The sequence below is a fragment of the Passer domesticus genome, chromosome 19, assembly GCF_036417665.1.
Source record: "Passer domesticus isolate bPasDom1 chromosome 19, bPasDom1.hap1, whole genome shotgun sequence".
Taxonomy (NCBI): domain Eukaryota; kingdom Metazoa; phylum Chordata; class Aves; order Passeriformes; family Passeridae; genus Passer; species Passer domesticus.
The window spans coordinates 9,272,407-9,287,930 of record NC_087492.1 but is presented as its reverse complement, the minus strand read 5'-3'; the positions used below and the strand labels follow the sequence as shown (position 1 = coordinate 9,287,930).

The 15,524-nt window shown below is 53.7% G+C and overlaps 1 protein-coding gene across 1 annotated transcript in view; it reads left to right on the top strand.

Annotated features, from left to right (window-relative positions):
- The window catches only part of LOC135283899 (centrosome-associated protein CEP250-like), a 181,896-nt gene that overhangs the window by 93,239 nt on the left and 73,133 nt on the right, over window positions 1-15,524 (top strand). Inside the window, exons 52-60 of the mRNA XM_064395048.1 lie at window positions 465-530; window positions 1,223-1,274; window positions 9,970-10,050; window positions 10,135-10,236; window positions 10,485-10,589; window positions 11,408-11,530; window positions 12,471-12,583; window positions 13,558-13,623; window positions 14,211-14,352. Coding sequence (XP_064251118.1) covers window positions 465-530; window positions 1,223-1,274; window positions 9,970-10,050; window positions 10,135-10,236; window positions 10,485-10,589; window positions 11,408-11,530; window positions 12,471-12,583; window positions 13,558-13,623; window positions 14,211-14,352 — 850 coding nt within the window. The remainder of the gene's footprint in view (window positions 1-464; window positions 531-1,222; window positions 1,275-9,969; window positions 10,051-10,134; window positions 10,237-10,484; window positions 10,590-11,407; window positions 11,531-12,470; window positions 12,584-13,557; window positions 13,624-14,210; window positions 14,353-15,524) is intronic.

Below are 15,524 nucleotides of genomic sequence, written 5' to 3'. Positions count from 1 at the left end.
GTGACCCTGTGCCGTGAGCTGCCCAGCGCCTGGCTGCTGCCCGCCAGCTGCTGCCTGTGTGCTGCAGGGCTGTGGCCCCAGGAGCTCAGCCAGCCCTCTTCCCTCACCTTCCTCAGGCAGCTGCCAGTGCCTTTCACGTGCCTGTCCTGTGACCGCATGCTCACCGTGCAGGTTCCTGGCCAGTGAGTAGCACCAGGGCATGGGGGCAGCGGGGCTGGCATGGGGGAGATGGGTGCCAGCAGTGACCCTGCTGGGCACAGGGGTGCCAGTGTCTGCTGGGGAGGGGCTGATGTGGGGGCCCCCTCTGCAGCCCTGCCCATCAGCAGGGGCTGTGGGCACTCATCCCAAGGGCTACAGGCAGCGGGATGCCATGGGGTACAATCCCATGGGTTTGTGGGTGCCGCCTCTAACAGGAACAGGTTCTTGGTCCCCTGTCACACCCCTGTGACTCCTGCCCTCCCCAGGTATCCCGAGACACTGCCGTATTTGCAGCCAATGCCCCCCAGCAAGGAGCCACAGCACAGCCAAAGGTAAGGGCCCTGAGGACACATCCCTGGCTCCTGGGGTGCAGCGTAGCCCTGCCACAGCAAGGAGGGCTCTGCACCTGGCCTGGGGGAGAGGAGCCTGGCGGGGCTGGGCAGAGCCAGGGAGCAGAAGGCAGCTGTGGAGGGCCAGTGCTTGCCCCAGGCCTGGGGGGTATTGCATTCCTTGCCTTGCCTGCCCTGTCTCACCCACATCTCTGTCCCAAGGCTGCTGAAAGCACATCTGATGAGCTGTGTCTGTTTTCAATTTGAGCTCACGCTTGGTGGGGAGTTGTATGCCTCCTGTGAAAGGAGTTCCCAAAAACCAAGCTCTGCAGCAGGGACCGACCAGCTCCTGCCAGCTGGTGTCCTGTGCACAGGGACCTGCCACGGCCATGGGCAGCACACCTGGCCGTGGGGACAGAGCCAGCAGATCCAGCCGGGTGGATGGGCTGGGAGCTCCTGCAGCAGGTGGACAGGAGCTGTCAGGGACAGGCCCCTGCAGGCAGCACTGCCAGTCCCCTCCCTGGCACAGCAGGGTGGTGCCCAGAGTGCCACAGGGCTGGGCACTGAGGATCCTCTGCCCCATCCCACAGGAGGCCAGTGGTCCGTGGCGGTGGCTCCCATGTGCCACAGAGCTCTGGCAACCATCAGAGCAGCAGTTTCAAACTGCCACCTGTTCAGGATTCTCCCCGTACGAGTGCATTTCTGCAGGGACTCGTGACCCGCCCCAACAAGGTAGGGATGATGAAGGTGAGGACATGGCACGTGTACTGGGGGCGGGCCGGGCGATGCTGAGGATCCTGGGTGAATTTGTGCCTTCAGTTTCCTCGGGCACAGCTGCTTTGGGAGGGTTGCTAGGGAATGCTGGACTGGACCCTGCCTTTCAGCCAGCTGCTCTCTCCTTCCCAGCCCAGAGTGACCCAGCTGCTGGGCAGGGGTGGACACATGCCGAGGGGCCGCAATGACCAGCTTCCTGTGGTGACCAGGACACTGGATGAGCCAGGTGTGGCCCTGTCAGGGCACGGGGAGCAGGGGGACAAGAGACTGGCTGTCTGCTGGGTCTGCACCTGCTCCCTGCGGGTCTCTGGCCAAGCAGGTGACCCTCCTGCTGCCCCGTTCTGAGCTGGCTGAGCTGACCCAGACGGGGCAGCCCCGGGGCCTGGGGGCTCAGCCTTGCCTCTCCCCCCAGGCCCTGCCACCTCTCGGCATCACCGGCCAGGCACGGCCCCCCGACACGTCTCCAGGGTACCAGGGCTCCTCCAGCCACTCCAGCCCCGGGAGACTTCGACAGCCCTCAAGTAGCTGGACAGGACTGGGAACCCAGTGCTCCACCAGGGACGTCGTCTCAGCAGAGAGTAAACTCTGGGACAATTGTTGTCTGAGAAATAACATTTTCATTGTATTACGTTAATAAAAAACCTTCTGAAAGACACACACAGCCTTTCCCCATTGCCTCTGAAAACACTGGGATAAATCAAAGTGTCCTACACTATTTTTACTATTAGTTATCAGGCATTACTTTATTCCCAGCTCTGGGGTACATAGGAATAGCTCCACTCAGAATGCACACCCACTCTCTAAATTTTTCACTATGTATTTTCAGCAAAACAAGTTAATGCTCATTGCCTGTAAATTACATATTTCTCTTCATTCATTAATCTCCTATCATCCATTTGTTATTGATTTCTCAGTTCTCATGCTGCTGCCAGATGAACAATTGCTTGCTCCTGGCGGGCTCCACACTATGCTCATTTTGCCAAGTCCATGGAACCACACCATCAAAAGCAGGATAAACTTTTACCAAGAGGGGAGTCAATCTACAGCCCATCGATCTAAGCTTTCACTAATTAAATACCCAGCCAGCTATACCAACTTTTCTCCTCATTTGCAAAGAAGCACCATTTCACCACGTGGTCAGGTATGACTGTGGGTTCACCGACCACCCGAGACTGCCAAGGAGACTCCCAGGGCAGAAGAGTGCATGTGCTGAGGGGAGGGAATGTATAGTCATGTCTTGGGGGAAATTATTGCCATATGTATGTTTCTTCTGAGAATAGTTATGAATATGATGACAAATACAGTATTTCAACAGGGGCTTTTCCTGTACACAGCATGTACTCTCTGTGCAGCCATCCCCCATACATCTGGCTTTGCAGTAAAGAATGCCTAATCCCTAATATGAAATTCAAGTCTTTATTTCTTTCTGGTTGTGATAACAATGTTAATTGGTCCACTTTTAATTTAATTAGTCCAGATATTGTTTTCAGTACATGAAGAGTGGAATTCTCCTTGTTCGTTTCTTCTTTACCTCTGGTTTCCACACCTTGTCCTCACACTCTACAAATTCTGTATTCCTGGTGTCCAGTTCTTAGCCCCATTTCTCTATCCCAATCTTTTTTCACTGAATCACGTCAAGTTCATTTAGCAAAACTTAAAAGTTCAGTTATTTTCCCAAATAATGTTCCACTAACAGCAGTTTGAATAAAATCTTGCTACATGCTTCAGTGGAAAACTGCACTGCTTATGATTAAGTGAAGCCATTATTAACAGAGTTAACGAAAACAAATAACTGGAATAGCGAATTAAAAAGTTATATCATTTCCAACAATTCCCCCTTTTGAAACTACTCTTAATTATTTCATTTAGGATTACTTCCATTAAATCATTGGATATTTAGAAAGCCTTAAGACACTAAAATGCAATAATTCCTATTAAACTACTTAGTAAAACTTTTTGGCAAAACTTATACTATTTTAGATCCAGGGCCATTCAATTTTGCCAGCATTTTGTCTTGGGCTTGTTATTCTGGGGTTACATTTGAAAGGTCACACATTTTGGTACAGCAACTATTGGGATGCTTTTCTCTGCCAGCCCTTTAGCAGCTTTATCTGCCAGTCGGTTTCCTACACTAACTGATGTATTTCCTAATGGATGAGCTTTACAATGCATGAGAGCCACTTGGGCTGGTACCTGAACACTTTCTAGTAATTGTCTGGTAATGTCTCCACCTTTGACAGAGGATCCTTGTGCTGAAAGGAGCCCTCCTTTGTTCCAGAGAGCTCCGTGGGCAGGTACTGCTCCAAAGGCACGGTTAGCATTAGCCCATGTGTTCCCATTCTTCCCCTGAGACAATTCCAGGCTGCCATAGACTGAGCAGCTCAGCCCTGTGTGCAGAGGTGGTAAGAGGTAATGGGACGGCTTGGATTGGGCCCTACTGCACAGCCAAACTTCTGCTTTCCTTTGCTCACAAAGCTGCTCCCACCTGTGGACAATTCCCAGGCCGGATCTTCTACCAGAGGATCTCCTCTGCTGGAGTGAAGCTGCTCAGTCGTTGGAACACAGGCATGTTGTGAGGCTTCTTGACTTTCTGGTACAGATTCCAGGAACGTGGCTGGGTGCAAGGCAAAGGAGTTGTTTGCAGTTCCCCATCATCCTGCTCCAACAAGACAACTTGATACTTCAGCATTCGACTTGGGGGTCACCAGTGGCCTCCTTTGTGTTCTAGAACAGAGAGGACCAAGGGGGGAACATGAGCAGTCATTATCTGGCCCATGGTCCATTCGGGGCTTCTTGGATTAAAGCGCAGCTCCTGCTCCAAGTCAAAGGCAGTTAAGGGACATCCCTTAACTTACACTGTCCACTTGTTTGGAAAAATATCTTATGGCCCTTTTCCATGTGCATAACCTCTGAGCTAACACCCGTAGTGCAACACGTCAGTGCTCATGAACAATCTGCTCAAGAGGCTTGCTCAAGTCAGGTAATGCCTGTGCTGGGCTGGCATTAGAGCTCTCTTGGGGTCTCTGAAAGCCTCTGGCATTCTGGGGTGCACTGTAGCACCTCCTTGGTGTAGCACCTCCTTGGGCGATTCTCAGGGTCTCATATAAAGGTCTTACCCATACGCCAGAATTAAAAATCCTGAGCCCACACCAACCACCCATTCCTAGAAATATTCCTAACTTGCAAACAGACCTTGGCTCTGGAGTTTCACAAATCCCCTCCACCCTTTTGGTTGCAAGGCTTTGCTGTCCCTGGGAAATGAGCCTCAGGTAGGTTTGGCATTAGGGCACTTCTTTGACACTTTGGGCCTTCTTCTTGGATACCCTGTAACTGGCTTGTCTCAGAATGTTCAGGAAACTTAAGAGTCATTTCAATGCATCCAGCATGAGTTCCATTAGCAATTAAAGTATCACCTGCATACTGCAGCAAAGGGGTATCTGCATTCTCCTTTTCCCATTCTGAAGTGACTGCCAGAGCCCTGGCCAGCTCTTAGAACTCCAGCACCCCACCAGCAATAGGGATCTGCCTGGGTATGGGGATTTACCAGAGACAGAACCTTTACAGCCACTTGCTCTAAGATGCCAGATAGAAGCCACATCAGGAACCAGGCAGAGGAGAAAGCTGTCTGTCTAGATGTTCCACAAGGAACAGCTTATTCCAGGAGAAAGGAGCTCACACAAAGAGCCCCAGGCACTCCTGTGCAAGGGGCTTTGTACAGATACAAATCAGGGGGTGGATACAAACAGCAAACCAATAGGGAATCCTCAGGGGAGGAGTGAGGGGATTACATCAAGCATCTGGGGCCAGTTGGGGTAGGAGGGTGCAGAGGATGGCTCACATGCGCCAATGGGGCTTCCAGGAGTAGGGGGATTCCAAAGGGTTGTTGCGAACAGGGATTGGCCTGAGAGTTAATGGGCAGAGAAGGTTCAGGAATAAGGGGCTCAGTTGCCTTGACAGGCAGGGAAAGAGCTGGAACAAGGGGTGGAGAATGACATGAGGGGCAGCTTTGAGGGAGGGTAAAACCCAGGAGTAAACCATCTCAGGGAGAACATGAGGGCACGAGGACAGAACGATGCACTTAAAAAGGAATCAATAAGATAAATTCAAAGCGCAACACCGTACCTCCAATTCTTTTGTCAATTGGTTTTTGTCTTGGGGTGTGTCGTGGGTTAAGATGGAAGTGAGTTTTTTGGGAGGTTGTGGTCAAACCAGTCAGTGCTTGGATTTGAATATTGGCACCTGGTTTGGCCACCGAAGGTATGGACCGCCTCTGAGAACACAGGGGGTTAAAAGCAAGAACTGCCAGGAGAACTCTCTCTTAGTTTCAGTCTGTAAAGGAGCTCAGAGCTCCCCTGCCCAGCCGGGGCTGGCTGGGGGAGGGAAGCCATGCGGCCGGGTGAGGTAGGCCGGAGCCTCGGGCAGAGGAGGGGAGTGAAGGCCTTGCAAGATGGAAGGGTGGAGGAGACTGAGAAGCATCGGGCCCCCCTCCTACCCCACGGGAGACAGAGAGAGAGAGAGCCAGTGCCTGTGCTGCCTTGGAATTCAGTATCATGGACTGGCAGCACGGCCGGCCAGAAGTGGGGGATGCGGCGAGAGAAGGTGCCCGGCAGCTGTGGGAGTTCTGGGCAGGCAGAGGCCCAGATTTTAACCCCTTTGTAAAATAATGGAAACCTTACAAATACTGATCCTCCTGAATGAGCATGAGAAGATAAAGGTGAAGTATGAAGAAATGGGCAAGTGTGAGGAAAGTTGGTGCATGTGAGAGATGTCAGAAGAGGTGAGAAGAATCCTAGGTGGGCAGAGATGATGGATTGGCCTTGAGCTGGACTCTTTCTTGTATGGCCATGGACAGACCCATGTTCTTCCTGTGACTCAGAGACTGTATTTAGGGGGAGGCAATGCCTTGGAGTCAAGAGTGAAGCAGTGGCGGGAACAGAGATGGCTGAGGAGGGTGTGGGATGCCCTCTGTCTCCAGGAGGGGAAGATCTCTGTTCATGAGGCCCCTTGGCCCCAGGGGTTTAAATCTGGGGGGGACTGGTGTCCTGAATTTGAGAGACTGCTGCTTTTGGAACTGAGTGGAGCATCCTTAAACGGGGAGCCCTAAAAGCAGTCCTGGCCCATGTGCAGTGGTGAGAGCACTGGACATGGAGGGAAGAAGTCACGAGGGCCGATGTTCTCTGGGTGGTGCCACGAGTGACACGGAAACACAAGAAGTTTCAATTGTGTTTCTGGGGGAAGCCTATGGTGCAAGGGGGGACTCCTCTCTCTCTGATGGATTTGAGGGTTGATTACTTGAGGGGTGATGATGGACTGATTATGTGAGAGATCGTGATGTGGTGGAAATCTATGGTGTTATTTCATTCTGTGGAGAAAATGGAGTGGAGGAGGAGGAGGAATGGATTTGGAGGGTTTTCATTCTTAGTTTTTTGTTTGTTCCTTTTTAGATGTTGTAATTAATAAAATTAGTTTCCTTTATTCCTGAGTTGGAGCCTGCTTTGCTCTGTTCCTGATCACATCTCACAGAAGCCACCAGAGAAAGTGTATATTCATGGAGGCACTGGCACTGTGGCAGAGTCAAACCATGACAGGGTGACAGCATGATACTGTGTCTCCTATTGTCTGCTTTATGCCCAGACATGGGTCCTGTAACTTTAAGCTAGGTCTGAGAGAGGGGTGCAAAGCCAGTGGAATTCTTTTGGTGTGGTTTTCCAACATCCTCCCCCAGGCTCCCTCAGCTGTGTTGTGCAGCACAGACAGAGGGAGTACATCTCGGCTTTCAGCTGGCTTCTTGTTTCTTTGACAATGGCAGAAGTTTTTCCAGGACTGTGGCTTCTTCTCCTGGAACGGTTTTTACTTTTCCCTGGTCTGAAGCACCAGAACATCGCCGGCAGCCTTGTGCCTTGGCCCGCAGGGGAGGCCCTGGGATGCACATCCCGGCTCTGGACTCGGGAGGAGCCGAGCCACGCCTACAGAAAGAGCTCTGAATCCACCAGCCTACCCCACAATGAGAAGGCTTGAATATCTAACATTATTCATTCTTTTTCCCATGCCTGCCTGCACACTGTGTGTTAAATAAACAGCTTTTTTCACTTTCTTCCAAAAATTTCCTTGCTGTGGGAGGGAAGGCGTGCCAAAACCTGTTTTCGTTAGAGGAGATGGTTCCTCCTAACTTGTCTCAAATTGAGACATTTCTCAAATAATGTGGGGTGATTTTTGAACCCTGGAGGAAGAACAGTCCACCTCAATTGGTTTTCATGGCCCATCAAGGAACGTTCCAGAAACAAGAGTTGACTTTCAGTTTCAAGGGCAATGCAGAAAGAATCATCCTTAACATCCACAACAGTGGACTCATCAGTTTCCTTAACTGAGGTGAAGAGTGTATAAGGCCTTGCTGCCACTGGGTCTCACACCAGTCTCACACTATTTCCTTGACAGCTCTGACATCTTGTACTGGCCTGTGTTCCTTAGTGTGTGCTTCCTTTACTGGCAGGAGAGGAGTGCTATATTGTGACTCACATTCCCTTAGTGACCCATCTTCCAAAATTTAGCAATTCATTCTTCTAACCCTCTTCTACCTTCTAACTTCAAAGAATAATTGTTCTGCCTGACCAGTCTTCCATCAGGCTCCAACTGAATCCTTACTGGTTCCAGTGTCTTGATTTCCCTGGAATTCCATTGGTGCACACCAACACAGTGACAGTGTTTTCCCCCTCCTCCCACCAGGGATGTGCAGGAGGGAAATACTTGTCCAGCCTTCCCTGCTGAACATTCTGAGCATGCCCTCTCTCAGCCTCTTCCCCCACTTTTGCCATTACCACAATTCCTCCACCAGGAGTTAATAGTGTGTCTGAATGACCTTCCTATAATCCCAGGGCTCTTTGCCTTGAACTCACTGGATTAGGGCATCAGAGGATCTCCCGGAAAAATCTTTGGAGTGCACCGGAGTCCTCTCGATCCCATCAATCCATGGAGCAAAAGAAGGAGGAAAGTTCCACCTGGATCATTAGCAACTGTCACCAAAACCAGGATAGATGAAATCCTCAAAGACTATCCTTTTAGTTTTGGCAAGTTGGGCGTTACTTTATTCTCCTCAGGACGAGTGGAGCGGATAGTTCGAGCCACACACATAGAAAAAGCTTTTGACTTAGTTATCTGTTTATGTGCAAACAAAGGAATCAATGGTCATCCATTCTCAATCCCATAATTCTCTTCATTACTTTGCATCCTAACTGCTGTTGGGCTTCACCCATGGAGACTCTCTACCCTGAACTCCTGAGGAGAAAGGAGTCTGTGCCCCAACAACCCTACAGCTCAGCCAGGGGCTCACGGGGCTCCTCCTGCACCCCCAGCATGAGGAACAGCACCCCACTGCTTCCCTGGCAAAGGCTGATCCCAATGGATGCTCCAAACCAGGCCCTGGCTTTGCAGCAGTGAAGCAACTGGCTTAGGTGTAACACACATCTTCAACGGATAAAAAAGAAAGACAATGAGGCTGTACTCTCCTGGGAGACCTTGGAGCATGTTTTGGCAAATAAAAGGACTACAAAAGGGCTGGAGGTGGACTTTGCACAAGGGCCTGACATGGGAACAGCTTCACACTGAGAGAGGGGAGAGATCGGTGGGATATTGGGAAGAAATTCTTCCCTGTGAGCGTGGTGATGCCTTGCCACAGTCTGCACCATTCCTGGAAATGTCCAAGACCAGGTTAGGTGGCACTTGCAGCAACCTGGTCTAGCGGAAAATGTTCCTTGACCTGTCCCTGACCGGGGCTGAAACGAGATGATCTTTTAGGTCCCTTCCAGCCCCAGCCATTCCAAGGCTCCATTAATCTATGACTTCATGAGTCTGGAACCCACTGGTTACCAGGAGCGGAGTGGTGCGTTGCCTGGCAACGGGTGTTGTGATGAGGAGGGCCACCAGCAACCCGGTTCCAGTCCTGCAAGGGACAAGGAAGGAGGAAGGAGCCTGCTGGCTACTCATCCTTTTCCTTATCGCATTTGCTCATTGCTTCTATCACGCCTTTTGTTTAACCCATTTGTCACCAATTTTGCTCATCCCACACAGGCCCAACTGGGCAGGAAGGCTTGTGACAAATCAGGGACAGAGTGTGTGCAGACATGGCAACATCCCTGGACACACTCAGCCTCTCCCAGATGCTGGATCTCGCCATTGGGACACCCCAGAAGGGATCTGTTCACTTTGCAGCCTTGAGAAAACTGCTGCAGGCTGTGCTGGAGCACCTGGACGTGCAGTACCTGACAAGTGAGGAGCCATGGCCAGGCCAGCTGAGTGGCCCCTCACTTGCTGATGTGGCCACTTACATAAAACAGATGAAGAAAGAGATGGAAGACTATAAGAAACACACGTCCAAGGTAGAGGCTCTTCCCCGCCCCTGGGCACTCCCCCAGCAGACAGCCCCTCTCTGCTTCCTCACACAGCCGTGCTTGGCTCTGCCCTCACTGCCCTGGCAGAGCCGCTGGCAGGGGCTCTTTGCTGTCTGGATGGGCTTCAGTGCTCTGGCACTGAGCCCGGCTGGGGCAGGTGGCACTGGGACTCTCCCTGCTCACCTGGCTGTGCCATGGGCTGCCCGTGGCAGGGTAGGGCTCTTTGGGGTGTTGCTTCCCAGGCCATCACCTCTGACATCCCTGATTCTTGAACTGCTTTACAGGTTCTTCGCGAGGAATTTGGTGGGATAAAGGCAGAACTCTCCCGCATATCAGAGGACATGAAGAAGTTCCAGGAGGCACAGGTGTGTGGTTCTCAAGGTCATATTTCCAACATGTCTGAGACAGAGACTGTCTACAGACAAGTCTCTGACAATGCTTTCTCCTAGACCCTGATGGTTTCCCAGCATCAGGAGGAGATTGAAAAGTTAAAGGCTGGCCAGCGTCATGTGTCGGAGGAAATGAAGAAGGTCCTGATGTCGCGGGACCAGGTGAGCTGCTGCTGGGAGCAAGTTTTGGGTCTGAGACTGCAGCCCGTACCCTCTGCCCTGCTGGTTGGAAGCTCAGCACTCTTGGCCCTGCTAGATTCATGGACCGTGCTGCCTGCAGAGCCCTGCCAGCCTGGCTGAGCTTGGCCCTGCACTGTCCCTAGTGCTTGGCAAACCACAGCAGGGCTCGAGGGCTTGCGGGTCCCCACTGACCCTCCCAGAGGCTCACTGCCACCACTGCTCTCTCCTAGGACATGACTCTCATCCAGGATCTGCGTGAGGAGGTTGACAAGATAAAGACAACACAGCTCCTCATGGAAGGAGACATAAAGAAGCTTAAGGAGTCTCTTGCCTTAGTGAGCTGTTGGGTCATGTAATTGTTGGGCTCTCATGGGGAACTTCAATGTGGCTCCACAATCAGTTTTTGGTGTCAGGGCCTCAGGCCCAGGTGGAGGACCGTGGGGCTGCCCATGCAGCTAAAGGGCCCACACTCTGGGACAACATGATGGCTGGGCCCTGACTCTACTGTCACTGTCCTTTCCAGATGAAGAAGCTGGAGGAAGACCTTAAAAAGCTGAGGGAGGATATAGCCAAGTGGAAAGAAGAGAGCAGTAAGGAGATCTCTCAGCAAATTGAGTAAGAGGACAAGAGTGGGTTTCATACCCTGGGGGGCTGCAAGGGAGCCCAGATGGTCTGGCTGCATCCTGGTTTGTGGGCACAAGGTGCCCAGCAGCCCTGCAGGGGTAACCCTGCCCTTGCCCCCATCCCACTGGCCAGGGCTTTGCGGCAGGAGACAAAGCGTGAGCTGCAGAAGATGGGAGAGCAGCAGGAGAGGAGGAATGCCATGCTGGAGCAGATGCTGAATGAGACAGCCGACCAGCTGAATGAGCAGGTGAGGTCCTGGGGGAGCACTCCCACCACTCCTGGCACGGTCCTGTTGCAGCTCCATGCCACATCTTCCTGCTCTGTTGTGCTTTGCTGTAATCTTATGGGAGAGCCAAACTGCCCAAATTGGCCTGGACCAGTCAGTGGCATGGACAGTAATTAAAGCCTTGATGCAAATGTCCTCTTGACATGGTGGGCTCATGGCCACTGAGTCGTGTGTGTTTACCCCTGTGGAGCAGACAGACCCCCCCTTGGGTCAGCACCTTATGTTCTTTCATCCTGGGAGCAGGATCAGGAGCTGAGACAGCAAACGGAAGCCAAGTTTTTGGAGATCCAAAAAGACTTTGAGAAACTCAACTTTACATCAAAGAGCCTCCAAAAGGACTCTCAACAAAAGCAGAGGGATATTGAGGTGTGTGGCTGAAACTCACCCCATTTAGGGTCAGAGCATCCACCAGGAAGACTCCAGGTGGGGGACCACAAGGAATCTCCTGCTGACGACCTCCTCTCATCACTGTGCTTGTTCCAAGTGCATTTCCCCAATGTTTTCTGGGTACGGGGAGAGGGGTGTGCTCCCGGCTCCTGGGGTGTGCCTCAAGAGGCAGCTCCAACCTTTCTGTGTCATGAGTTCCTTTCTGTGCTGAAAGATGCTGTTCCAGTCTCTGGAGAAGCTGCAGAAGGAGAAGGCAGATCAGCAGGACATGCTGGCAGCAATGGACATGGTACAGTCTAGAGGGGCCTCTGTACCAGCCCAGGGGCTCCCGGGCAGGGTGACAAATGCCCCTTGCCCTTGGGGGCTGGGGGGCAGAACTGGTGTGGGGAGGGAGAATTTCCTGAGCTCAGGGGGTCCCTCACCTTCCAGATGGTGGGACCAAGCTCACCAGGCTGACGGGGCAAATGGGGCCACAGCAGCCTGAAAGGGCCATGCTGGCCTGGGGGAAGCACTCCTCCCTCTCCCCTCACACACGCTGGCCCTGCCTGTCCTTCCTCATCCCTTTCCCCACCGCTCTCCTGCTCTTCCCTTCTGCTAGAAGGCGGACAAAGCTGCCTTGGGCAGCAAGGTCAATTGCAGCCAGTTTGAAGAGAACATGGAGGAGCTGGATGAGAGGATGGAGGAGTTGCAGAGCCAGATTTCAGGCCAGGAGCAGCACTGGAATAAGATGCAGCAGCAGTTCAGTGATTCAATGGAGGAGAAGGTGAGGGGTACCTCATCCCCACCTTGAGGAACTGGCACCTTTGGGACTTGGCAGCCTGAGGCAGCATCCCTCTGAGGATCCCCCTCCAGGCTTTTCCCGGGAGAGCTCCATGTCACCTCCTGGGGCAGCTGGCTGAGGCTGTGCACCTGTTCACAGCTGGATCGCCTGGAGCTGAAGACTTTCCGCAAACACCTGGAGAAGTCCTGGAACAGGAACATGGAGGCTCTCGAGAATAGGTTGAGGCGTGAAAACGCCGCTGGGATTAAGAAGTGAGTGTGATGGAGACACTGATGGCTTTGGGGACAGTGATGGTCCCATTCCCTCCAGCTCTCCCACACACTGCCCCTCTGGTCCCCTGCCACGGCACCAATTCTGCTGCTAAATGAACCTCAGAGATGCAGATGAAGCAGCTGCACCTTCTGCTTCCACCAGCAGCAGGTTGCACACAGGCAAGGAAGAACAAGGAGAGGGCACCTGCAGGACAGAGCCCTCCCAAAGCAAAATGGGGCTGTGGGTGCAAAGGCTCCCAGAAGCCAGGCTGGGAGAGGGCAACTGCTCCTCCCAGGCAGGGCTGTGACACGCCGTGTCCCAGAGCTGGATCATGCCCTGCCCTCCTGCCATGCACACAGGGGACTTTGGTGCCCAAGAGGGGCTGCAAGCGCTGCAGGGGCTGCTTGGGATGGTGACATGGGTGCCTGTGGCCTTCCCCTGGCCTCAGCCAGCACCTTGGGGATGGGGAGAAACAGGCTCAAGAGCCCACGGTTCAGCCTGCAAACGCCGTGACCCTGTGCCGTGAGCTGCCCAGCGCCTGGCTGCTGCCCGCCAGCTGCTGCCTGTGTGCTGCAGGGCTGTGGCCCCAGGAGCTCAGCCAGCCCTCTTCCCTCACCTTCCTCAGGCAGCTGCCAGTGCCTTTCACGTGCCTGTCCTGTGACCGCATGCTCACCGTGCAGGTTCCTGGCCAGTGAGTAGCACCAGGGCATGGGGGCAGCGGGGCTGGCATGGGGGAGATGGGTGCCAGCAGTGACCCTGCTGGGCACAGGGGTGCCAGTGTCTGCTGGGGAGGGGCTGATGTGGGGGCCCCCTCTGCAGCCCTGCCCATCAGCAGGGGCTGTGGGCACTCATCCCAAGGGCTACAGGCAGCGGGATGCCATGGGGTACAATCCCATGGGTTTGTGGGTGCCGCCTCTAACAGGAACAGGTTCTTGGTCCCCTGTCACACCCCTGTGACTCCTGCCCTCCCCAGGTATCCCGAGACACTGCCGTATTTGCAGCCAATGCCCCCCAGCAAGGAGCCACAGCACAGCCAAAGGTAAGGGCCCTGAGGACACATCCCTGGCTCCTGGGGTGCAGCGTAGCCCTGCCACAGCAAGGAGGGCTCTGCACCTGGGCTGGGGGAGAGGAGCCTGGCGGGGCTGGGCAGAGCCAGGGAGCAGAAGGCAGCTGTGGAGGGCCAGTGCTTGCCCCAGGCCTGGGGGGTATTGCATTCCTTGCCTTGCCTGCCCTGTCTCACCCACATCTCTGTCCCAAGGCTGCTGAAAGCACATCTGATGAGCTGTGTCTGTTTTCAATTTGAGCTCACGCTTGGTGGGGAGTTGTATGCCTCCTGTGAAAGGAGTTCCCAAAAACCAAGCTCTGCAGCAGGGACCGACCAGCTCCTGCCAGCTGGTGTCCTGTGCACAGGGACCTGCCACGGCCATGGGCAGCACACCTGGCCGTGGGGACAGAGCCAGCAGATCCAGCCGGGTGGATGGGCTGGGAGCTCCTGCAGCAGGTGGACAGGAGCTGTCAGGGACAGGCCCCTGCAGGCAGCACTGCCAGTCCCCTCCCTGGCACAGCAGGGTGGTGCCCAGAGTGCCACAGGGCTGGGCACTGAGGATCCTCTGCCCCATCCCACAGGAGGCCAGTGGTCCGTGGCGGTGGCTCCCATGTGCCACCGAGCTCTGGCAACCATCAGAGCAGCAGTTTCAAACTGCCACCTGTTCAGGATTCTCCCCGTACGAGTGCATTTCTGCAGGGACTCGTGACCCGCCCCAACAAGGTAGGGATGATGAAGGTGAGGACATGGCACGTGTACTGGGGGCGGGCCGGGCGATGCTGAGGATCCTGGGTGAATTTGTGCCTTCAGTTTCCTCGGGCACAGCTGCTTTGGGAGGGTTGCTAGAGAATGCTGGACTGGACCCTGCCTTTCAGCCAGCTGCTCTCTCCTTCCCAGCCCAGAGTGACCCAGCTGCTGGGCAGGGGTGGACACATGCCGAGGGGCCGCAATGACCAGCTTCCTGTGGTGACCAGGACACTGGATGAGCCAGGTGTGGCCCTGTCAGGGCACGGGGAGCAGGGGGACAAGAGACTGGCTGTCTGCTGGGTCTGCACCTGCTCCCTGCGGGTCTCTGGCCAAGCAGGTGACCCTCCTGCTGCCCCGTTCTGAGCTGGCTGAGCTGACCCAGACGGGGCAGCCCCGGGGCCTGGGGGCTCAGCCTTGCCTCTCCCCCCAGGCCCTGCCACCTCTCGGCATCACCGGCCAGGCACGGCCCCCCGACACGTCTCCAGGGTACCAGGGCTCCTCCAGCCACTCCAGCCCCGGGAGACTTCGACAGCCCTCAAGTAGCTGGACAGGACTGGGAACCCAGTGCTCCACCAGGGACGTCGTCTCAGCAGAGAGTAAACTCTGGGACAATTGTTGTCTGAGAAATAACATTTTCATTGTATTACGTTAATAAAAAACCTTCTGAAAGACACACACAGCCTTTCCCCATTGCCTCTGAAAACACTGGGATAAATCAAAGTGTCCTACACTATTTTTACTATTAGTTATCAGGCATTACTTTATTCCCAGCTCTGGGGTACATAGGAATAGCTCCACTCAGAATGCACACCCACTCTCTAAATTTTTCACTATGTATTTTCAGCAAAACAAGTTAATGCTCATTGCCTGTAAATTACATATTTCTCTTCATTCATTAATCTCCTATCATCCATTTGTTATTGATTTCTCAGTTCTCATGCTGCTGCCAGATGAACAATTGCTTGCTCCTGGCGGGCTCCACACTATGCTCATTTTGCCAAGTCCATGGAACCACACCATCAAAAGCAGGATAAACTTTTACCAAGAGGGGAGTCAATCTACAGCCCATCGATCTAAGCTTTCACTAATTAAATACCCAGCCAGCTATACCAACTTTTCTCCTCATTTGCAAAGAAGCACCATTTCAC